This window comes from Erpetoichthys calabaricus, chromosome 4 (genome assembly GCF_900747795.2).
Source record: "Erpetoichthys calabaricus chromosome 4, fErpCal1.3, whole genome shotgun sequence".
Taxonomy (NCBI): Eukaryota; Metazoa; Chordata; class Cladistia; order Polypteriformes; family Polypteridae; genus Erpetoichthys; species Erpetoichthys calabaricus.
In genome coordinates, this window is record NC_041397.2 from 116,033,126 (window position 1) to 116,058,763 (window position 25,638).

Sequence of the window (25,638 nt, forward strand, 5' to 3'; positions counted from 1 at the left end):
TCTTAATTTCCCATTAGAATATTTAAACACTATTAACCCAGCCGGATTACCACAACAGAATCTTAACCTTAAAGTAGGGACAATAGTCATGCTATTAAGAAACCTTAATACTAAACAAGGTTTATGCAACAGTACACGGTTGGTCGTGAACAGCATGAGACAAAATGTTATTGAGGCACAAGTGCTTACGGGATTCCATACTAGCAATACTGTTTTAATTCCCAGAATTGACCTTACAAGTCCTGACATGGAATTACCTTTTAAACTTAAACGACGCCAATTTCCCATTAAGGCTGCATTTGCCATGACGATCAACAAATCCCAAGGACAAACCATGGACAAGGTAGGGATTTACCCATCTGAGCCTGTATTTGGACATGGACAACTTTATGTTGCCTTTTCAAGAGTCCGGCGTTTGTATGACGTTAAAGTGAAGGTTTTAACTACTCCATACCAGGGACAGCTGATTCAAGGACAGGAAACCATCTTTACCAAAAATATTGCTTATAAGGAAATTTTTGATTAACTATTTTGAATTTACCATTTTATTAATTTTTTGTTTCCAATTTACTTCATTTAAACCTTTGCACTCCAATATTTTTTTACTTATGAGTGCAGCAACTCAAAGACATTTTTAACATAAATGATATAACAATTAAATTTCAATTTTAGTTTTAATAAATTGGTTAAAGTTAGTACAAATATATTTATTTAATTAAATTAAAACTTTCCCAGGACACTCCCACCCTCCATGATTTTTCATCCCTCCAAAGATTGGAGGAAACAGAAAGTAATTGCCACTCTTGGATTTGCGATTCTTTAGAGAATCGGGGGTTTTCTGGTAACTCATAAAACATAGCATTCCCTGCTTGCATCATCCAGTTCTATGGATTGGGGTGCAGATCTTATCTTGCCAGCTTTGTTTGGATGGCAGGATCCAATCATGGGCCGGGCTTCTGACAGATGACTGGAAGAAATATTCATCTGTGAAAAGCTCTCATCATGATGTAACTCACCCCTAGAACCCTCCACCTGGAACATATTAAGCATATCAATATCAGGACCTGTTAGTTCATTTAATTAGTGAGAATTTTATTGATGCAATTTTTGTTGTTACAAATGTTTATTTTTTCATGTTCTAGCAAAGTAGCGTCCAAATATTGGATCAGCCAAGCAAAGCAACGCAATATTGCCTAGTGCTTAAGGATCCTAAAGAAAATCAAAAGGTTTCATTTGGAGGTATCTTTGACAAGCTTTTCGACAACAAGTTTACAACAATCTTCTTGATTTTAGTGACAATAACATTAGCTGCAAAACAAAGGATTAAAGGCTTAGTTTGATAAGAAGGTTAATAAGAAGTTTGTCTACTGTTATGTGTATGATGTTTTGGTTTGAGCAAAAGATTAAGCAGAGTTATGTGTATCAGACTTCCGTCTTTTTAACGATGGTCTCTTTGTCACATTGCAAATATTAACATCCGTTTCTCTGTTCTGATCAAATCACATCAAAGACTGTTCTTCAAAACAACATAACAAAAAGAGGAAGAAGTGGTCATAGGATGCTGAAGGACATTAAGTCAGCCATGCATAAAGACTGTCAACAGCAAAGGTAAATAGGAGCAACATGAAAAGATTTCCTAAGAGATGATTAACAATTTCCTCAGTATGCTTCAATTACATGGATGACTTCCTGAAATTAGCCCTGAAACCACTATTGAAGTATTCATTTTAGAGTGGATACAGTTGACATATTCCGGTTTCTCTCCATCTTTACAAGTAATCTTTCTGAATATCATAGTTGAAACTAAATTTGAAACCACCCTGTCTTTGCTGTCATGTTTCAGTTTTTCTGCCTGTACCTCAATATTTGTTTTCAGTGCTTAGTGCATTTGTTTGTTGGAATGAATTATTTTGAATATGTATAAGTCTTTTAATCCTGCTAGCGTGAAAAAGTGTCTTCTTTCAAAATTTTCAATGTGATTCCCCTTTTGTTAATTTGAAAAAGTTACACTTTAAAGTCTATGCCAACTTTTTAAAGTCAGTTGCTTCCTATAAACATTATTCTGACTCAGACCACTAATGCACATAAATCTTAATTTGAAGGTTTTTGTAGGAAGTATGCACTTTTGTCTATTAGGCCTTTATAACTGGATATTACTTCAGTCACGTATCATCCTATTAATAATAAGGGGGCAGAGTCTTTCCTTTCTGTTTCTTTAACATATTGGAAAAGTAAAACAGGTGCATCAACAAACAATACTGGTGTGTTTGCAATCATCAAGAACATCTTTAAGAAAGGTAATCAAGGAGTGTTCATCCCAGAAAATAATGCTTCCTTTTCTTTTATTATTTATTGCGTAAAACCTCCATAGAACCTGCATACTTCTTAAACATAAATGTACGGTATCTATTGTGTTTTTGCAGCAATTTAATCTAATATTATATATATTTGTAATTTATTTAAATTTAAAATAAGTAAACAGACAGAAAAAACTACTGCCAAGGTGGCATGCAACCACACACAATCGATCCCTTCCATCATAGCCAGGTGCTAAAATGGTACACCTCAAAAAGGGGAAAAAAGAGAGAATACACAAAAGGATGAGGAAAATAAGAAGGTATTAGCAGAGCTTAACAAGGAACTGTTGAAAAACAGTCTGATGATTATTGACTACAGACAAAATTACTAAGATTCCTTTCCATAACTAAGACCTTTGATTTGTAAGTCACTTTTATTTTAATTAAGTCCAAAAGCTTGGATGTTGTAAGCTGTGTGCCAGCATTTAACATCACAATGTAATATTGTAATCAGAAACATCTTAATTATAATTTACTATAATTGTTTTTGTGTGGTTATAGCATTTCTTACTGGTATAGTAAGCCACTCAAAACATATTTATCAAATCACAGAGCAGTCAGCTTAACACATTACAAAGACATTTTATATTTACTGTAACACCTACTTTATAAGTATGGAAGGATTTGGGTTGAGATTAAAAAATCTTAGTTAAAATCTAATGACAAGCTCTCCATGATTAATTAAACATAAAATTCAATTTTGTTAGTGGCAAAGTAAAAAAAATCCACAAGGGAAAATCTGGACCATAAGACTGAAGAGACCATGGGTTCCAGGGGTCTGATGAAAACCTAAACCTAAACTTTGAATTCTGAGTTACAATTAGTTTATTTCTACATAGACCAATGTAAAAACACATTATTCTCTGAACACAGACTAGAATTACTAAAAATTAAGACATCTACAAAGAAATAGTCTCAGTGAGGCATTATACAGGTGTATGGCTGTTGGTATAAAGCAGCCCCTGTAGTGTTTCTTGACACACTTTTGTTGTATAATTTGTTGGCTGAAAGTTCTCAATGTTTAGTGTGTCACAGAGATGATGTGCAGCATTGTTCATAATGACACTCAGTTTTGTCTTTACTCTTTTCTTTGCTACTACTTGCAAGGGTTCCAAAGTGCATCCCATAACCGAACCTGCCTTTTAGCTACTTGATTCAGTAAGTGTCTCTTGAAGTGATACTACACCATAGTGACACTACACCATAGAAAATCACACTGGCCATCATAAAATTATAGAAGATGTGAAGGATGCCACTTCCCACATTAAAGGAACACAGTCTCCTAAGGAAAAAGAGCCCTTTCTTATATAGTCCACCCTTTGTCAATGATACATGTAAGGAGTGGACCACCTCTACATCCACTCCCTGAACATTGATCAGGCTTACAGATTCTTTGGTATAGCAAACGTCAATAACCATTTCCTTGACTTTGCTGATGTTAGATTGCAGACAATTCTTTCTGTTCCAAGAAACAAAGTTCTCCACCTGACTCCTATACACTGGCTCATTCCCCTTATCAATACGCCCAATAAGTGCAGAGTTGCCTAAGAATTTCTGCAAGTGACATGACCTGGTATTATATTTATAGTCTAAATTGTACAGAATAAAGAGAAGAAGCGACGGGACTGTTCCTTGTGGTGATCCAGTGTTGCTCAAATCTGTAGCAGAAACACAGTCATCGAGTCTCACTAACTGTGGTCAGCCTGACAGATAATCCATTATCCATGGACACCGTAGGATCATCCATCTTCATCTCTGAGCTTACTCCTTTACAGAGATGGCATGCACTATTTTGAAGGTACAAGTGAAATCAAAAAATATAATCCTCACAGTGCTGACAGCTTTGTCCAGGTAGGATTATGCCTTGTGGAGCAGACAGTTAATTGCATCCTTCACTCCAATCTTGGCCTGATAAGCAAACTGCAGTGGGTCCAGGATGTCTAGCATAAGAGAACTCATATAATCCATTACCTCTCAAAGAACTTCATAATGGGAGATTTAAGTGCAAGTTGTCTGTAGTCATTAGGTGAAGAGGTGCTCAACTTGTTTGGAACGGAAACAATGCAGAATGCTTCCCACTGCAGCACCACTTTCTTTAGCCTTAGGGATTGACTGTACAGGTGACAGAGGATACCACAAAGTTGGTCAGCACAGGCCTTGAGAACTACTTGAGGACTGACTCTATCTGGTCCTGTAGCTTCTGCTTTGTGTAGCTTCTTCAATTTTCTCCTTACTTGGTCTTCAATTAGGGACAGCCTATACTGAAAGTCAGAGGTGAACGCATCACTGGACATTCCAGTTGTTGTGGTAGGAGTTGTTGATGTAGTAGGGATGGTGTGGGGAGACTGGTGGCAGTAGGAGGTAAAATCTATTAAAAAATTTGGTTAGCTTTTCTACATCCCCTTCTATCACTTAATCCCTGGATTGCCTAAATCCAGTAATTATATCCAGTCCATTCTTTCATGTAATTTTGAGTAAGTTTGTTTTCTATTTTAGCTTTGAAAGCTTCCTTTCCTACACTTTTTCTTTAGCACTTGCTATGTGTCCTCCAGAGCTTCTGTCGCTGGATTTGAGTGCTCTCTTTTTCTCATTCAGGAGACCTTTTAGTTCATTAGTAATCCAGGGTTTGTTGTTTTGAAAGTGACATACTGTCTTTGAGGGTACCACAGTGTCAACACAAAAATTCATGTAGTCTGTAATACCAAAACTAAGTCTCTCAGTATCTTCCCCATGTAACTTGCACATCACTTCTCAGCCTGTTATTTAAAAAGAGTCTTTCAGAGCCATTTCATACTCCGGGCTGCACTTTCTCACTATCTTGGTGGTAACATACCTAATAACCGGCTTGCAAGATAAATCAGGTTGTGGTCAGATTTACCCAAAGGTAAAAGAGGTTTACACTTAAAGGCATCCTTAACATTCGAATAGAGCAGGTCCAGCTTGTTATTTCCTCGAGAGGAACAAGACACAAACTGATAGAAATTTGATACAGTTCCTTCCAAATTCATATAAAGTTACTGCATATTATAACTGCAGACCCAGAATGATTCATCATTAGGATGATGGTGACAGAGTGTTTTATTTCCGTTGTGGAGTTCCCATTTACAGAGGTGGTCACTGGTCACACTTCAGGTATCCTATTATAAACCAACTATTAAATCTATAAAAATTTTACTAACTATTCTATTAACAACAATACATTATTATTAAAAATAATAAGACTCCTGAAATGGTTTGTAATATGTTTTATAATATAAAGACTATTAACGTATCCACTTTTAATAGCAAAAGCAAAGCGGCTCTAGTTATTTCTTTAGTGATGGCAGGGATCCACTTCTACTCCATGACTTACCATTCTGCTTTTCATTTTCACTCTGAAAAGTCCTTTTCCTATTTTCTATATGTGTATTTTCTTTGGAAAAATATTGAGCATGATTCTTTGAAAATTATTTACAAAAGAGAAATTGACTTTGTGATTTATATGTGAAGAATAAAGTACCTGGGAGCACTTAATTATACACAAAAAATGGAAAGAATATGCCCAATCATAAAAGCAGTGACCCTGCTGTATTTCAGATAAAGTGTAGATGACTTATTTGAATTAATCATATAATAGTTAAGCAAATGAGAGAAAATGAATGAGCCATATGTTATCATTTATTAACTAACTTAAGAGTAATAAAAAATAGAAAACCGAAGAAACCAAAAATATTCTGTAGCAGGTTCTCTGTATGTGAGATTTTAAATGAATAACATAAAATGTCCTGCTAGGCTTGGCTGCAAATTTTTAAGGGGTTCTCATATTTACAACAATGCTTAATTAATTTTTATCTGTCCTTACCTCTTGGCTCGTGGTAAAGCCTCTCTAGTCCCTCCACTGGCTGCTCTGACAGAAACATCTGCACAGTCTCCAGAGAAGTCAAGATAACTGGCTCTTTAGCTTTCAGCTCCCGCTTGAAAGCCTGAAAAACAATACACAAAGAACAAAAACACCAGTTACAATATGCTAACAATGCAGGTGTTTAAAAATACAGTGTGTTACTGAGGTTTGCTTTTGCTTGCTTGTATAATACACAGATGGAATGCTGACTAGAGGAGTTGGTGACAAAAAGATCTGCTTTCATTATAGATAATTCTAGCAAACAGGTATTGTATGAAGATATCCCTCATGCACTGTTTGCAACAACAGCAAGATCAGTTCTCAGGCTGCCACAGAGGCAATGCGCTGGTCTTGCAGTATTCTTGTAGCATCATTTTGAAAGATGAAATGATTCACTTCACATCCAAAAATAAATAAGAAGGAAGAGGGAAGTTGAAACTCGCCTCCTGAGTGAAATCTGAGACATGTATTTCTTGGTAAAATGACAACAAAATTATGCTAACAGTGGCCAACATAGAGCCAATACGTAAACATCACAATAACATTTTTTAATGTAATCCCAGGTGTAAACCTTGATAATAAAATAAGTTTTTAATAGCGGTAGTCAAATGCCATTGTTCTGAACATCACAAGAGTACATCAATGTATGACGCAGAACAACATTCATGTAAACCATCTTTCTTCCTAAAAACAAGAAAAAGATACAAAATAGCTCTTATGAGTGAAATTGCTTATTTTTCTATTGAAACTGTATGTCTGGACAACCTGTCACTTCCTGTCCATTTATACCACAATTCCACTATTCCAAATACACACATTATCCTTCATTGGACTCAGCTGTTTTATTACAAACATTCTCAGAAATCCCCCCTAAGGGTTTGCTATTATCACTCAGTATGAAAAATATAATATTCATTTTTCTTTTGAACTTTCTTAATGTTAATGTTTTGATTCTATTAAGATGATTAATACACTGATATGGTTTTGCATATATTTGTCATGCAATTGGTCAATTTGGATATTATTTTGATATGCAAGTATTTTTTGTCTAATTTTGCTTTATTTTATTGCTGATGGTGACATTATCACATTAGCATTTTGATTTGGATTTTCAACTCAAGCACCGCCATTTCACATCAAGAATTTCATGGTAGTCACATTTTTTGAGATTATGGCTCTGTATGCTATCACATGAAAGTCAAAGTATAACTCATGTATTGTTTAAGATGGTGGTTTAAACATTTTTGTCAGTGAATTTATTAGGGAAAGGATATTTGGATAGCCTAGACTAGGTGTTCATTTTCTTACTAAGATTTTTGCCTCATATCTTGGGTTTTGTCTATTGTACCCGTTTTCAGATTACTCTTTCAGTATCCCTCTCTTCATGTCTTGATAAATTACTTGTTCATTTTGTGCGTCAAGCTCATTATAGGTAAATACATTCCTAAAACCCTTATCCATGGGGTGATTATCTGCACTTGACACCAAGACTTAGTCAAAAGGGTTGCAGAGGAGGGTTTTAGAGGAAGCCAGAGGCCTCACACGTCTGTCTGCTTCCCTTGTTGTTCCAAAGTCTCCGACCCATATAACTCCTGCTACCTCTCTGCCTACTGCCACTTCTATTTCTGGTTGCATTAGAAGGATCTCAGTCTTTGCACACTTTACTAATTCTGCATTCAAGCATTAAATTGGGATTGACTTTACAATCTGTACACTTGACGTTTCTATTTACAATACATTAATTTTGGCCAAATCTTATTTTCCAATATACAGAATATAAATCTACTGAGGTTTTCACCCATAAACTAATAATCCTTTTTAATAAAATCCCTGTGTGCGTCCATGTGTCCGTGTGTGTGTGTCTTCTGGTGAAGTGCGCATGCGCAGGGAACGGTGCGATACTTCAAAGGCCGCCTGACACATCACACAAGACAGAGAGGGCAGGACCTATAAAATATCACAAGGCCGATCCAATCGGATTTCGGTAAATGAGGTAAGACCTAAAACATAACGCACGAAAAATCCAATCCATAACGCACGAAAAATCCAATCGGGTACTGAGACGTGGAGACCAGCTTCCTCAAAGAGGTGGGATTAGTGTTTGTTGTTCACTCTGAGGATGTCAGATTTGCGATTAACAAATTTGGCCCGGTAAAGTGTAAAGTGTTTTTCTAAATATGCAAATTTTCATGATATTACAATAGTATGACTTTTAAAAGTAGATTTATTTTCACGCACATAAAATCCATTGCTGGGGAGACGCCACACATTCAATAATCAGCTGCACGCCAGCACAGATTAAAATACTTGCTGGAGAGATGTATTACTGTGAGAGAAAATTAAAGGCACACAATACAGTGACGCATATTACAGCCATATACAAGCCAGTATTACTGTAACAGAAAATAGACGGTCCTTTGCCATTTAATATAGACTGTTCCTACTAATGTTTATGCACTACTATTCTAGCGCCCGTTATTGTAATGGGCTTAATGTCTAGTATTGGAATAAAAGAGCTATAAAATATTATTCTAAATTGATGCTCAAAAGTAGGATCTTTAGTAGAATCTGAAACAGCCTTTGCCACTGCAGAGTAATGTGAGCTGATGAAGCAACACAGGGAGCAAGACAGGAACTGAGCTTGCATTGGAAGCTAGTCAATCACAAACTCATATGGGGCCAATTTAGAGTTGCCAGTCAACCTAACATGTGCATCTTTGAGATTCTAAAAGAAACTGAAGTGCTATACACACAAACACACACAGCAATGTAAACAAATTCAAATAATTTCACAAAGAAAGAGACCGTGAAGGAAATCAAATTCAGGATTCCTATGAGTTAGCAATGCTATCCACTGCATTATCATGTCACCCTTCAAATAAGTGGTTGTACTTAATTATTATTGAAGATAATAAACTCAAATGCTGGTAATGTTTACAGTTTGAAATCTACTTCATTATCTTTGACTGGTACAACAGATGGCCTTATTGTAGTCATTTCAATAGTGTGTAGTATTTGTACAGCATTTAAAGGAGTTAGTGGTAAATGCAGTATAGTCTTTGAAATATGACAGAGGATAACATCACAGGGCGGAGTGGTGACTCCAAGGCTAAGGATATGTGCTGGTATCTGGAAGGTTGCCGATTCATATCCCTGTTACTGCCAAAAGAAATCCTACTCTGCTGGGCCCTTGACCTGCAATTACTCCAGGGATGCTGTACAATGGCTGTCCCTGGGCTCTGACCCCAAGGGATATGTGAAAACTAACAAATTTCTAATACAAGAAATTGTATAAGGTGAAATAAAGAACAAAAAAATAAATAAATGCTAGACTAAACAGGCTTTACAGTTAGAGAACAATATTCTGCCTATGAGGGATAAAGTGCAGAAAGTATGAAAATTTAATAAAATCAACATAGTTTAGATAACAAGAATATTGTAACTTACATGCTGATATAAGAGGGTATTATTTCAGAACATTTCAGAAGCAGAGCAACTAGAACAACAGTTTATTCTACATAGTGTCCTGTACTCTCTTTAACTAGAGCAGCACAGCACATGTTTCAGAGATGTCCTTTTAGCAGAAATTTTCTGATGACACAGCCATAATTGGGTGTATCTGTGGTGTGCAGGAGAATGAATACAGGACACTAGCACTTTGTTGAATGGTGCAAGCTGAATCACTTGCACCGAAACATCATTAAAACAAAGAAGATAATCATGGATTTCAGGAGGCTCAAGCTCAGTCTACCCCTGGTTTTCATTGATGGTGAAGATGTGGAGATGGTGAGGGCCTACAAATACCTTGAGGTGCATCTGAACAACAGGGGTGAGTGAGCACCAGTAAAGAGGCTGTATACAAGAAGGGTCAGAGTCACCTTATTTCATGAGTAGATTCATGTCATTTGTGTATACAGGTCACTTTAACAAGTTCCCTACCAGCCTGTAATGACCATTGTATTTTCTATGTGGTGGTGTGCTGGGAAAATGCCAATAAATACAGATGATGCCAACAAACTAAATAAACTGATTAAAAAGGCTAGTTCAATCTTGTGGGGGAGGCTGGACTTACAGGAAGAAGTGGTACAAAAAAAGGTCACTCAGGAAGCTGTTTACTTTCCTGGACAATGACTCTCGCCCCATTTATGAGGTTTGGCTGAAGTTTTCTTTTTTATTATTTTTTAAACAGTTTGTTTAAACACTCTGTTTAGTAACAGAGTGAGACAAATGTGTTGCTCTACCTGTAGCCATTACGCTCTATAATGAGGCACCCCTCAGCTGAGGTGGCATTTGTTCCCTGTGTGTTGAATGGTACTGAGCTGGTCTAGCAGACATTTTAATAGACCGTGTACAACATAACTATGCCAATGACTGACATCCTGTACTGTGAAATTATATTAAGTATTTGCTTTACACTTAATAAATACCTAAACTTTTGCTAATTTACTTATACATAATTCTTGTTATACAGTATGTGTATTTGTACTTTGTTTGCATACTCAAAATGATTATAATCTTGTTAAATGTATTTTTGTGACTTTTTATCTGCTGTGATAATCCTGCAATTTCCTTAGGGGTTAATAAAGTTTCTCTCTATCTGTAGACTGATCCCACAGTGAAACAGAAACAGTGAAAAACATATAGTTGTGGGCCTAAAATGCTTAGTCATCACTTCTGTGAAAAAGAACAATATGAAAACAAATGAGTTATTGATTAGTTTAGTTTAGTGATAAATAAATGTTTGAAAATGTGTATAATATTTATGATTTCTACATAATGTATCAGTTTTATTAAGAGTAGTAAAAACGACTCTGCATCGCCATCTATCTATTTCATGAAGAGAAACTAGCAGGTAAGTCTGGGAAATTCTGATTTCCAAAATGAATCCAACCAGTTGTTTACTAAACTCATAACCAAGATAGTGAAAATTTCAAATACTGTACTTGAAACACATGGCTATTCTTAGGATTATCAATTGATTTTTATTAACTAGCTGTTCCTGATGCACTTAATATGACTGTTGTTAAAACTTTATTGAGGAAGTCAGATCTGGACCCAAATATGCTTGATAATTTTAGACCCATTTCAAATGTAACTCTTCTTTCTAAACTTTTTTTTTTTTTTAATTTAGCAGCCTTTCAGCTTTGGTAGTCCCTTATTCACTTATAACTATTTAAATTGTTTTGTTTTGGTCTTCACATGGAAACTGGATTAACTCATTTTGTAAACATCATTTAATATTCAAATGGAGGAAATGCTATCATTATTATTTTGTTACATTTAAGAGCAGATTTTTTGCACCACTGACCACTATATTTTATTAGCCAGGCTAGAAAATCATATTGGGCTCACAGATATGGTTCATGCATGATTTAGTTCACACTTCTCAAACAAAGTCATAATTAAGTTCTGAAGTTTGATGTGGTGTTTCTGGAAACGCTCCTATTATCGCTATTATCGACTACCATTATGAAATGCAGAGTGAATTAGAATAGTGAGTTTCACTTGTATACATATGAGAGTCATTGTGTAGTTTGTTCAGTCCTAATGTCATTTCTCTTATTGTGTTTTTAATTAATGTCTTTAGTGAGCGATAACTGCTTGCCTTTAAAGACTGAAAAGAGGAATACTTCTATTAGCTGGTGAGACACTTACTTGTTTAGCTGAATCAGCACCTGAGTTAGGTGTTCATTTTTAAACTAATCTACTTTTTACTGTTTGAATTACTGTACTATGTAAAGGCTTCTCTTCTAGTTAATATATGCAATACAATAAAACTAAGGTATTTTCTTGGAGGGATAAATAAACATGAATTCACAATTGACTACTACAATGCCTTGTTCAAATTATTTTATTTCTAAGTTTCATTTAATTCACATTCACACTACTGCAAGGACACAGAACACTTCAACATAAATTGTAGTTCCGCACAATTCTATTATGATTCATTATAATTTTTCAGTTTCCCTTTAGGGACAAATAAAGTCTGTCTGTCTAAGTGTACTGTTTGCCTGACTGCTGTCTGTTGTGATGCGGTCTATAAAATATCATACAATAGATTAATTATACAATACTGTACTCAGATACACTAATATCTTTTAAATATTTCATATATACATATACATACTCTTCATTATTTTTAGTTATTGCCCTGAAATTGAAGGAGCTGATTCTTGTGTTGTCTATTATAAGCCTGTCAGTTGTGGCTCTAGGTTCCTCACAACCCTACAATGAGCCAACCAGCTCTATAATGCAGTTGGCAGAACATATTTGTGTTTATTTTATCTTTTGTACTTTTTACTAGAGGAACAAACAACAGTAAGAATTATAACATGCTGTCTATGACTGCCATGTAAAGCATGAAGTTGAACTACTGATGACATATTCTCCAGAGACAACCAGGCTTCCTCACCATTTGCCTGTCCACAAAAGAATATAAAATGGTGAAAATGACCTAATACTGTATGTGTACTCTATCTATCTATCTATCTATCTATCTATCTATCTATCTATCTATCTATCTATCTATCTATCTATCTATCTATCTATCTATCTATCTATCTAATATTGTTCATAAAAGATTATTTCAAAATATAATTAATGAAAATAATGTTGAAACTAGATAGAAGCGGTATGCAATCAAATGCCACAATTTCCATTCTATGGAAAGACGTGATTCTTCAGTCAGCATAACTATTTTTTCACTCTGTTGCACTCTTACTCCCTATCTGTTATGCTGAGAAAAGATTCGCAAATGGCAGTCATTTCTTCCATTTGATTTAACCCACCGCTCTACTGAGGTGTATTAATTGTTCATCAAATGCAGGAGAATATTGCTATATGTTCTCAATTCAGAAAACCTAAACTATTACCTTAAATAACCTCAAAAATAACACCAATCTGCTAAAACTTAAACATACAACTTTTGTAATGTAATAAAACTTTATCCAAAAAGCAACAGGTACAAGGCACAAACTGTGTCAATGGGATGTCATCCACCAAAGGGAACTTGCCTTGAAGTTTTTTGTTCTCATCGATATGGTATTTGATTATGATATGTGAGTCAACTTAAATAAATAATGTTTACCACAAATTGATTGTAAAGAAAATTAAAAAGTGAAACAGTAATCAGATGTAATTTACTTTACTACACATGCATATGTGTTGTAAAATTCTGAAGTAAGATACCATTTAAATTGAAAATTACTGTAAATGCTGACACAAAGCAAATGACATCCATTGATATATCTTATTGTTTTTTAATGTCTCCTTATAAATTGTCAGTAGGGCTAATGCAGTAGAACTTGTTCAGTTAGATTACTGTCATTAATCGTTCAGCATACCTTAAAGAGGAAGAAAGTCACATGGAGTTGTACAAAATTCTTGAGAATTCAGAAATTGAGCTTTAGGGCTCAAAGGAAGAAAGCTGTTATTAGAAGACTGCTTCTTACTCATGGTGGGAAAATTCCTTTCTTCTAGTTTTTGATGCCTCAATACCAATCATGTCTAACACAATGTTAAACACTTGCATTTTCTTCATTACATTAGAAAAACAGGATCTCAACAGAATGGTTAAATAAAGTCCATCAGCCTGGGTGTCTGGCCACCAGTGAGTCTTGGGAAGGACACTGGTTTGGATCAGCTCATGGAGCTGGGGAAAATGAGGTAGATGAGATGAGTTTTGTGAAAGCCAATGGCATGAATGTATGGGATGAGGCAGATTGGAGCAAGGAAGGAGATAACGGGTTTGGTCAAGGAACCAGGGCCAGTGCTGTCAGGAGTACAATGTCCATTCCTCCATTTCTCACCCGACCCCAGGTAACTATAATGTAAAACAAGTGTGTGTGAGTACAGTTTGTTCTAACCTGGCACACTAGGAGTTTATTAGAAAGAAAGATAATGGGTGTTGTGATTCATTTTACATAGATATTGATATTCAGCTGAGAGAAACTAAAAAAAAGCCACGACAATCACAAAGTTAATGATACAATTCAGAGATGCTGTATTCAGAGGTTAAATGGTGAAGCCAAAATGCTTGTTGAGTAACCCAGTCTCAACAGGTAGTGAATATGAACGTGAATGCAAAGAAAACATTTATGGAATTGAAAAGTGCAGATCACTAAATGAAATCCAATAACATAAAATTAAACAATCCTTAGCCAGTTCTTAATTGATAACATATTATATTTTGCATTCATTTATTTTGATAATGCAAAGCAATTAATATATGAGAATAAAACTAATTAAATGTGCAGATTTTAAACATGCATAAAATCAAATTTCTTTCGATGTAATGTGCTCAGGCAGCATACAAGATACCTTTTACTTATGATATTTCAATTGTGCATTTTTAGTTGTTATAGACAATCAATTCAGCAAAGGAAGCCTTGTCAGTGCTGTGAACAGTAATACTTTTGTGTTCAATCCACCTCATACCAAGTGCACCTCTTGCTAATTTATTCATTCTTTTGAACTGGGTCCCAGCTGCCCCAGCATGCTCCTTGCACACCCACATGGACATATGGCCAAACAGAATAAAATGAAATTGTTCTGCATAGATCTGTTGTGCTATCTCATATAGCCTGGCAGCTGTTCTTGTCATGATTTAATCAAGTGCATACACTCTTCAATCTCTGGATGCCCATGCATTGTGGCTTATTATATATTCATTTTTTCAATGCCTTTGTTCTTTCTGTCATGCAGCGTTTTACCTCCTAGACCTGTTTCATCTTTGCTGTTAATCATTAAACCTACTTTATGGCTAATGAATGTATTTTTATAAAATCTAATTATCAAATAAAGTACTCATTCCTTAAATACAGTACCATTATTTTTTCCATTTTTTTCTCCAACAACAGCTGAATATTTTTTTTCATAATTTATTTTAAAGTAGACAAGTCTCAAGTCATTTGGTGAAACTGCTTAATTTCTGTTCTGCTGTTTCAGAAGTTTACAAAATTATGTTCCAACAAAGTATAAGTTCGAAAAAGTACTTACACTTCAATGATGAACCCAGACAAGTCACAAAAACTAATTTGCATCTCCTTCAAATACAACGTGAATGTAAATCCATCCATCCATCCATTTTCCAACCCGCTGAATCCGAACACAGGGTCACGGGGGTCTGCTGGAGCCAATCCCAGCCAACACAGGGCACAAGGCAGGGAACCAATTCCGGGCAGGGTGCCAACCCACCGCAGGTGAATGTAAATAGGAAAATGAATGTCAAGAGATAAAAGACATGTGCCATGTAAGCTTGTGACCTGCTTTATTACATGCTGAAGACAAGTGAGCCAGTTCTTCGTTCTCAGAAAAAACTGTCAAAAGTAGTTTAATGAATTCAGATACAAGTTTCATAAACTCATGGATTTTCTGTCTATGCATGCAGTTCTTGGTCTGTGAGGTTTTACCTACAGTGCATCTATTAGTCATCTACTACTGCTATCCTAGCCAAACAAAGTCTTTGTTAAGATCTTCTTATATTGCAGTAAGTGACTAATACCTGCACTATATGAGGTCCTGATTCCAAAGTGTCATTGGTGCTGTGATGGACGGCATGGCTGGGCTGAGATCCTGGCTAGGATTAACCACGTACCCTTACCTGGCAGGGAGGCAACTGTAGTGGATAGATTGGGGGGGGGGGGGGGGGGGGGGGGGACTGCATCTCAAGAGTAAATGCTCTTCCAACACACTGGATGGCAGCATTCTTGGGCAAGTATGCCCATTCATGTACCTGCAGGGCATGTTGGAAGTTGCGGCCCTGTGGGGTAGGCCTGCTGGGTTCCCTGGGCAGCTGGAGAGGGCTGTGCCTACTTTCAAGGACTTCAGGAGTATTCCTGGGTCTGGCATAATAGAGGCCTACCTATGTCTACTCAGTATTCAGAATCGAGAGGAGGTGGATGAGACTTTTTGTTATTGCTTACTGCTTCTTGTATAGTCTAGAAAGAAGGAAACTGAAACACTGCAGAGCAATTATGTGAAATAAACACCTTGTATTTAATGAATGCACATAAAACAGCTACAAGATTGGAATAAAAACTATACCAAATGCAACAAAAGAGGTAATAATATATTTTGTGCAAGCTGGTACCATAATATCCACTGAACAGACATGTAAACAAAAATGTACCACAATTCTATTATGCATTAATGCAAAAATGATAAAGAGTCCAAATGATTAATTATAAATCACAATTTTGAATAGTGAATATTAAATTGGAGAGGTTATGTTTACTGTATTACAAGTTAATCATTATGTACTGTAAACTCATCATCTTGGATGAGTAAAAGTTTTCCATGATTACAACAGAAAATAGGTTTACTCTACCAAACAATCCTAACAGAAATTTTTCTTTTATTAAATAAAACAGAACTATCAATTATTTTTTATCTGTTACCAAAACTATTTAATCTAATTTTCCAGTCACGGGAAGCTGTAGCCTCAGATGCAAGCCAGGAATCCTGGGTGGGCAGCCATTTGATTACCGGACACACTTACGTATGTGTAAACCCTTATTCAATCACATTAGGCCAGATAACCTACCCTGCATGTCAGAAAGAAAAAAAGCATGGATCATATGGAGTCACATGTAGAAAGGACCCTAATCTCCACATCTAAGGACTCCAGTCTTCTGAAGCTTCAAGTAACAGAGCTCTCCATTACACCATCTTTCTGTGAATCCAAAACTATGGCAATAGGGAAAAAGAGATTTTGCTGCCATTGATATCAACATCCTTTTCTATTTCTCCATCCCGTGTAGTGAACCCCACTCTTGCTCTCTTGCTGATGGACTTTGTACAAATATAGAGAACCAATAACGGCACACTGCACGTTATACACTTGACTTGAGCATTCATAGTTTTCATACTCTTTCTCTTTACGTTTAGCATTCGTTTGTTCAGAGATTGATGCGCTTGCTGCTTCCTGAGCAGCTCTTCTTTTCTCCACCCTAGCGGCCCGCTTCTTCTCTTCTTTTGTTGGCATCTTTTCACGTTAAAACTGATTAAGCTGGTGCTTGTGTTGAAATTACTTAGTACGTTTTCCTTAATTTTTCACTTAAGCTGGCACTTAACAAAACTAGCGACCCATGTCCTGCTTACAGAGGAATCGAAGCATTACGCACATCTGAATCTGTTCCTCGGAGAGTCGCAGTCAGGGCAGCTGATGGAACGGTCCTTACGGATGACACTGCAGTTGTGACCCGCTGGGCTGGCTAACTTTGAGCAGGTGTTCAAAGCTGATCCTCCGGCTAGGATGTTGGATATCTCTGGGTCCACGGTCCTTGAGGTTGATCCTCCAATTAGCTGTGAACCACCCAGTCTCACTGAGATTGCACAGGTGGTGAACCAGCTGAGCTTGGTGGGGGGAGGGCTGGTGGCTGGTGGTACGGCTGTCCTCCTGGCATTGCAAGCAATCTTTGCTTCCATTTGGGAGACTGGCATGATCCCAACTGATTGGAAAACGGGACTTGTTGTCCCTATCTGGAAAGTGAAGAGTGATCGCCTGGATTGCAGCAACTACAAGGGGATAACACTGCTCTCGGTGCCGGGTAAGGTCCTTGCTAGGGTCGTCCTCAATAGGATCCGTAATCAATTGCTCACCTACCAGCAACGAGAACAGTCTGGTTTTGCGCTTAAGAAGTCTACCATCGACTGCATCCTGACACTGAGGGTTCTCATGGAGCACAAACGCGGATATTGGCAGAGTTTCTTTGCAGCCTTTGTTGATTTTCACAAAGCGTTCGACTCAGTTGATCGAGCTGCCCTGTGGGACATCCTGAGGGTTCGCAGTATCCCCTCGAGGTTGTTGGATATCATGGCTGGCCTGTACACTGGTACTGTGAGTGCTGTGCAGAGTGAAGGCAGGACCTCTGCATTTTTCCCAGTTGATTCTGGGGTTCGTCAGGGGTGTGTTCTTGCTCCTGCTTGTATGGGTGTTGGGTCGTGGGGTCCAGTGGTTGTGGGGCATCTGTTGGTAAAGAAAGGTTCACAGATCTTGACTTTGATGACAATGCTGTGATCTTCGCGGAGTCAATGGAGGCTCTGATTGGGGCGCTCGAGAGACTTAGCGAGGAGTCTGAGTGGCTTGTGAGAGTCCTGGATAAAAACCAAGATCCAGGCCTTTAATGACCTCTTCGGCACAGCCATCAGCAGTGTGTCTGTCTGTGGAGAGAGTGTTGACCTTGTCGAGAGGTTTACTTACCTTGGCAGTGACATTCATGTCTCTGGTGACTTTTCCTATGAAGTCAGTAGATGGATTGGGTGAGCATGGGGGGTCATGAGGTCGCTGGAAAGGGGTGTGTGGTGCTCCCAATATCTATGCAAAAGGACGAAGGTCCAAGTCTTTAGAGTCCTGGTGCTTCCTGTCTTGCTATATGGTTGCGAGACATGGGCGCTAGCCAGTGACCTGAGATGAAGACTGGACTCCTTTGGTACTGTGTTTCTCCGGAAAATCCTTGGGTTCCATTGGTTTGACTTTGTGTCGAATGAACAGCTGCTCATGGAGTCCCGAATGAGGCACATTACCTGCATTGTAAGGGAGCGTAAGTTACGGCACTATGGCCATGTGGCGCGTTTCCCTGAGGGTGATCCAGCTCGTAAGATCCTCATTGTCATTGAGGGTCATTTCTGGAGGGTGGGACTGGACCGCGTGTCTGCCTGAGGGGTTGCAAAATGTGATCCCGAGTTGTTTTGTTGTGTAGTGGGTGTGGCAATTCACTGTACCAGTGTATGCTCCCCAACTTGACTTGACTTGACTGGCACTTAAGTCTTCAATCTGCCTCAAGAATGATTTAAGATATGAAGAGGTAGGGGAAGTGATGGCGAAGGTGGTAGGGATGAGAACGGTGCAGTACGCATGCGCTGCACAGCCACCCTGCTGCCCGCAACCGAGAGTTGATTCTACAATAAAATAAAATAAAAATAAAAGGGGAATAACCTTGGAGGTGAATCATCCCCCCGAAAGTGGATAGTAGACAATACGTCAAACGGTTTGCAAACTACAGGTGATTTAAAATCCTGGACAGACAAACAGACAGCCACGGCAGAGTATTATATAAGAAGATATTGTGTAATTCTGCGACAGATGTTCAAAATACAACAATCATAAAACAGGCAAAAACACTGTTAGGAAACCAAATAAACAACACAATTAAGATAAATTGAAAGCAAGGTGTTATAGGGTTGTGCCATGTTGAGATTAAAAGACAAAAAAAGATCACAAACACAGGGAGGCAAAAAACAAAAAAAATATCTGGTGATAGGCAATTAAGGAGCAGAATGCATTGCAAAAAGCCTCCTTAAATACTGAGACCAGTCGAGTTCTATCAAGTCTAAGTGACTGTGCATGCTTTATGCTACAATGGGCAGGATAGAGCATGAAGCATACCATATTATCACAATCCTATAATTGTGGGCACAGAAAGGATTTGGTTAGATTTGCTATTGTCTTTTTTTAATGGAAGATTACAAAACATTCAGAAAGGGTACAAGAAAATTAGTTATTTAAATTATGTAATTTTTAAACTATGTTATGCTGTTCAGCAGTACAAGTCCAAGGCTCTCACATATAACTATCACTCAGTAATTCCTCAAAGTTTAGAAGCATTCCATGTGGCGCTCTTGGCAACTACAGATAATCCCTCATAGTACAGAATTAAAAGCCAAACTATTCCAGAAGGTCAGTAGCCAGTGGATGGTCTCAAAAATGTCTTTAGAGTGACAAGAATGTGTTTGTGTCACTTCCTGTAAGTTCAAAAAACCCAAAGAAGACCATCAAAATATAAGAAGCTTAACAATGTTGAGTGTATTTTGAGACTGGATTTAGCAAATGTACAGTAGACATGGTGTTGTTCTGTGAGAACCATTTGAAATTGTCCAAAGATATCCTAAATTCAGGTTATCTGCTCTCTTAAGATAAGCAAATCCTGTAAAGAAAGTAGCAGCAAAAGTCAGTAGATACAGTACCACCTGCTGCAGTTAAATCTCTTTGCCTGCTTTGTAGACGAATTTAACAGTCTAAATCGGGATGAGGTGGGAAAGCAATATTTAAAATATAAGATAAAGAGTGATTTGAGTTACTATGAAGTATCATCCAGGTAATTCACTCAATCCACTGTTCATCAAACAGTTCTGCAGGAATCCTTAAAATAAGGCAGAGTGTTACAATTCAAAAAAAACAATCTTGACAAAACAGATAAAAAGTATAACAAGAGATTTTGAAACTGGAACAAAGAACAGATCAAACAGTTTTTCGTTGTTAACCATCCTCACAACAGAGGGAAAACAGAACAAAGCGTGAGAATATTTCACCCCCTGCCACTCCTCTCTGGGAAGAGATGGCTACTTCTCTTTCACAGTGATAAATATGTCCACTTTCAAAAACATGACAGACAAAACAATCAAACAGTGCATTGTCAGGTGCTTCTGAAAAAGAATGCTTTTTCAAAGTTAAGCTTAGCTGACTCAATAACACCATATATTTTTATACTAGAAAAGATGCCAAAGGGAATATTCTGCTAGAAGAAAATAGCTCAAATCTAAGCAAACCGAAAATAAGGACTATGAGAGTGTCTGGTTCAAAAGGCTCGCCTCTTAAAAAAGCTATAAAACAGAAATAAAAACACACATTGAAACTAAAAATCAATAATAACTTTTTTCTACCTCAGGCAAATGATCTACAAATATACCTACATATCAGTTCACAGTGACCGAAAGACTGTACGGAATAAAGATGTACTGAACAGGTAAAAATCCAGATGTTCCAGTTGTCCTGTTCCTGAACAAAATCAAATAAATAATTTGGCCTTTTTTCCTATTAAAACATGTCAATGATTAATGCAAATGTTGAAAAGTGTGAAAAATTATACAAGACCAGAATGGCGTTAATTAACTGCATCCACATGGCTCAGATCGGAAAGGATGCTTAAAAAAATTAATATCAACAAGTTTTGTAAGTTTTGTAACTCAGCGTTAGGGAAAAACGTAAAAATACTGTAGAAATGAAAGAACTGCTTAGGATTAGGTTTGCCAACCTTTATCATCCCACAGGGAAATTTGTAGCAGAAATTTGCAAACATAAAACATTGCAGCACAGATACAAGAAAATATGAGAAAAGTAATGATATTCATTATAATAATTAGTACACATGCTCTCTTAGGATTCCTCCTGAAGAAAATATTGAACTAGCAGTACATCAGGGTTCACACAGCCAAAAAATATGACATACTTATTATACCTGTGGGAATAAAGAGTTCATATGTCTATTGCTTTTAAGTTGTGAAAATCTAACTCTACAGAGTTGTGACAAAATAAGCACACCATTAGTAAAAGTTTAGTTCTTTTTTTTTGGAAAAAAGGATATTTCATTATCATTTCAACTGTACTTACAGATAAGGGTGGTCATTTTTTTAAATAAGTAAAAAATCACATTTTGCAGTTATCTATACTATGTCATTCAACAGAACTGCAATTTCCTTGAGGAGAAAAACGTTAGCACACCTCTACTGTCATCACTGCATCAATTGCCTAAAATTAGATGTAAATCATTAGATCATCATTAGAGAGCTCACTGTCTTATGTAAACACAACAGTCCTGTGGTGTGGTGTGTAGCTACATCATGCCAAGCAAGGTGAAAGAGCTCTCTAAGGCACTCGGACGAAAGACTGCTAATACCCATGAGTTTGCAAAGGGTTTAAAAGGGATTTCCAAGAAATCTGTTTTCTATTACCCCTCTGCCCCAAAGATCATCTACAAATGAAGAAAATTTCATGCCACTGGCGAATCTACCCAGACCAGATTATCTGACCAAATTCAGCCCAAGTGGTGACTGAAAGATGTAGCAGATGGTTTCGGACAACCACAACATAACATCAAGGTGATTTACAGGCAGGCCAGTGTCAAAATGAATGAGTCAACCTCCTGAAAGAGACTTTATAACGTTGCCTTACATGTGAGGTCAAGACTGAAATAGTCTCTGCTCTCACATAAAAATACAGACCCACAACTGAAGTTTGCCAGACACCTCCGACTGTGCAAGTAGGTTAATAACAGGACTACTAGAATAATTTGCTGTCTATGGAAAAGGCAAAAGTAGTGCTGTTTGCCCACAAGCGACACATGTTTGATGAAAATCTAAAACCCCTTTGACCAAAATTTAAGCTTAGTGGTGGAAGCATTATGGTCTGGAGCAGCTTTTCTGCTTTTCACAAAGTTCGACATGAATATCATATTGTACCAGAAAGTGAATGAGGAGAATGTGAGCCCAACTCTCAAAAAAACTTAAGATGAATCATATGTGTTGTTTTTTTTCTTTTTTACTACATTGTTATCACATTTGTTATTTGTAACTATTGACTGTTTATTTTTTTTGATGGAAAATAAAAATTTGATCACAAAAAAACAAGACAATGACTCAAAACATTCAACTAAATCCACAGAATAGTGCCTCAAATAGCAATGCTGTGTGGGATTTCGAATCAAATATCACACTTTCTAAGATGTTATATAAGAAGAAGTGGACAAAAGATACAAATAAAAGTTGTTTTTAGCAAAGAGGGCAACACCAGCTATTAAAATTAGGAGTGTGCTGTTTTTTTCCACAGCACACATTTGATTTTCATGTTTTTTGTTAGATAAATGATTGCAAAAAATATTTTTATTTGTTGAAATGAGATCAAAATATCTATTTGTGCAAACATGTAAAGAACACACATCTTCTTGCCTCCTTGGGGAAGTCCCTCAGTGAATCTTTGGCTGCCTGATCCTTCTGGAGTTGTCTGGATCACAGATTAATGGAGCCTCCAGCTTGTCCATTCATAACTGGGAATTGTCTGCCTCCACAGTTAAATCTTTTATGTGCAGGGACTCAAGATGAAGGCTCTTCCTGGATCGTGTGTGTTGGTGTGGTCAGTTGGTACGGCCACAGTTCCTGGTGGTATGGTGGTTCCCAACATGTTGATTGCTTCCCATTTTGAAGTGTTAACTTATTTTTGAGACCCACTTTCATGTGAAGGTGCACTTACTTTGTCAAAACAAAGCCAAAGAGTAAATAGTGAAATTTTTGAGATGGCCAGTGTCTATCAGAATAAAGCAAGCCTTACTAGAGACAGCTCAGTGTTCTGAATGTTTAGATCTTTCCAAAAAGAAATAATCATTCAGCTGTTATTAAAAGTGAAATAAGCAGGACAAAGATGGAGAGTAGTCAGGGATAGGCCAAACTTCACAATCCCCAAATTAAAATGCACAAGTCAAAGCCATGTCAAAAATGTAGTCAAAACAAAAAACACTAATTTTCTTCTGGTAGACATTCGTTTATTTCAAATAGAGCACAGTCAGCTTCTGGACACATGACTTGCACTTTAAAAGGGGGCCACTGTGATAATGTGACCATGGCATCATAGCAACCTATTCCTGAACGGCATCCTGTGATGACATCACAAAAAAAACCAATGAAACTGTGAAAAACCTAAATTAGCAAATACTGTATAAATAAGCAGGGGCCAAAGCTGCCTCAAAAAGTTTGTATATTATAATCTTTTTAGTTAGCTAATAAAAGATGTCATTTTGATTGACTTCTCATTGCAAATATGAATAAGAAAACCAAAAGAACAAAACATTTTTTATTGAATTTTGATAAGATAGTGCAGATGCAGACCGATAATTTTGCTATTGCTTTTAACATGAGTGTGGTACATTGATAATGGAATGTGGGTTGAAATCAAATTCTACATAAGGTTCACTGTGTGGCCTTAATGCAAGTCATTCTGTTAATGTTTATCTTTTAAAGTAAAGGGTTGGTTAGTTCTAACAACTCTGAAGGAGAACAACCTAACACTTCATACTCAGCACACTATTTTAGCTTGCTACTGACTGTGAAACATCCAGCCATTTATAGGAGACCAGGATATACTGTGGAACAAAGTAGCATCTACCAAAGTGAAAGGAGATTTTTTTTTTACATTGACCAAATAGTTCATCCATTTTCCAACCTGCTGAATCCGAACACAGGGTCACGGGGGTCTGCTGGAGCCAATCCCAGCCAACACAGGGCACAAGGCAGGAACCAATCCTGGGCAGGGTGCCAACCCACCGCAGGACACACACAAACACACCAAGCACACACTAGGGCCAATTTAGAATTGCCAATCCACCTAACCTGCATGTCTTTGGACTGAGGGAGGAAACCGGAGCGCCTGGAGGAAACCCACGCAGACACGGGGAGAACATGCAAACTCCACGCAGGGAGGACCCGGGAAGCGAACCCAGGTCCCCAGGTCTCCCAACTGCAAGGCAGCAGTGCTACCCACTGCACCACCGTGCCGCCCTGACCAAATAATATCAGCTAAAAATAATAGCATCAGTCGTATTTGTTCAGTGGTCCCTAAAGAGCAGTTAGACTGCTGCATGCTTCTGTCATGCACATAATTATCATGGAAGAACCTCACATTGTCATGCAGCCTTGTGTTTATATCTGTTTTGATGTCATAATTAATGGTATCAGTGATGGACTACAACTATTGAAGTTCTTGATTTAAACTTAATAAAGACATCCTTGCATTTTTTAAAAATCAACAAGTCATATTACTATCCAGGTTAATCATACTTAAAAGTAAAAATACTAAATACATGAATAAAAGAAAAGAAAAAAAACATTTATCACCAGAACACATAGCTGCTTCTCACATTGCACTGGTTATTGTATAAAGGCTGTTATGACTTTACTCACCATTAAGACATTTTTAATGTATATGGATGATGCACTACAATATTCTTATCATGCATCTACAATTTAAGAAAAAAGATTTATTTTCGTAAATAATAATATCACATTATTAAAGTATAGATGTATGTTCACGTTCTTCTTTTGGCAAAACCCACTGCAGTGGCCCTGTTGCAGGCTCACAGCTCCAGCTCAAATCCTGGTCTGGTCAACGTCATTTTGGAGTTAACACACTCTCCAGTGTTTATTGGCTTTCTTCAGGTTGTCCATATGACATATACAATATGTGCAAGTTAGTTTAACTGGTATCATTAAACCGACTTGGTGTGAAACAGTATGAGTGTGTACCCTATGATAGGCTGGTGCCCCATGCAATGTACAATCGTTGCTCCTAATGCCGCTGGGATAGGCACTGGCTCACTGCAACTTAAAAGGTTAAGGAAACAGACAAATAGGTGTATCTTGCTTCTGATTGAACAAAACTACTAGTAAAGGAAAACAGAAAATAGCACAGCTATGATGACATCTTCTATCAAAGTGCTAAACTATGAAGTCTTCAACTGTAATAAAGCGTGTTACCAACACAGCAAGCTGGCTATGCCCATCAAGGCATCTGTGCTTTAAATGTTTCAAAGGCACACTGATCTGCTGTGATTTAGGTCTATAGCACTCTATAGCTCT

The 25,638-nt window shown here is 37.2% G+C and overlaps 1 protein-coding gene across 16 annotated transcripts in view; it reads right to left on the reverse strand.

The window, feature by feature from the left end:
• dmd (dystrophin) overlaps window positions 1-25,638 on the reverse strand; it is a 2,688,357-nt gene that overhangs the window by 479,548 nt on the left and 2,183,171 nt on the right. For all 16 annotated transcript variants that reach the window (XM_051926236.1, XM_051926244.1, XM_051926242.1 and 13 more), the window contains one exon: window positions 6,199-6,319. In XM_051926236.1, the coding sequence (XP_051782196.1) occupies window positions 6,199-6,319 (121 nt within the window). The remainder of the gene's footprint in view (window positions 1-6,198; window positions 6,320-25,638) is intronic.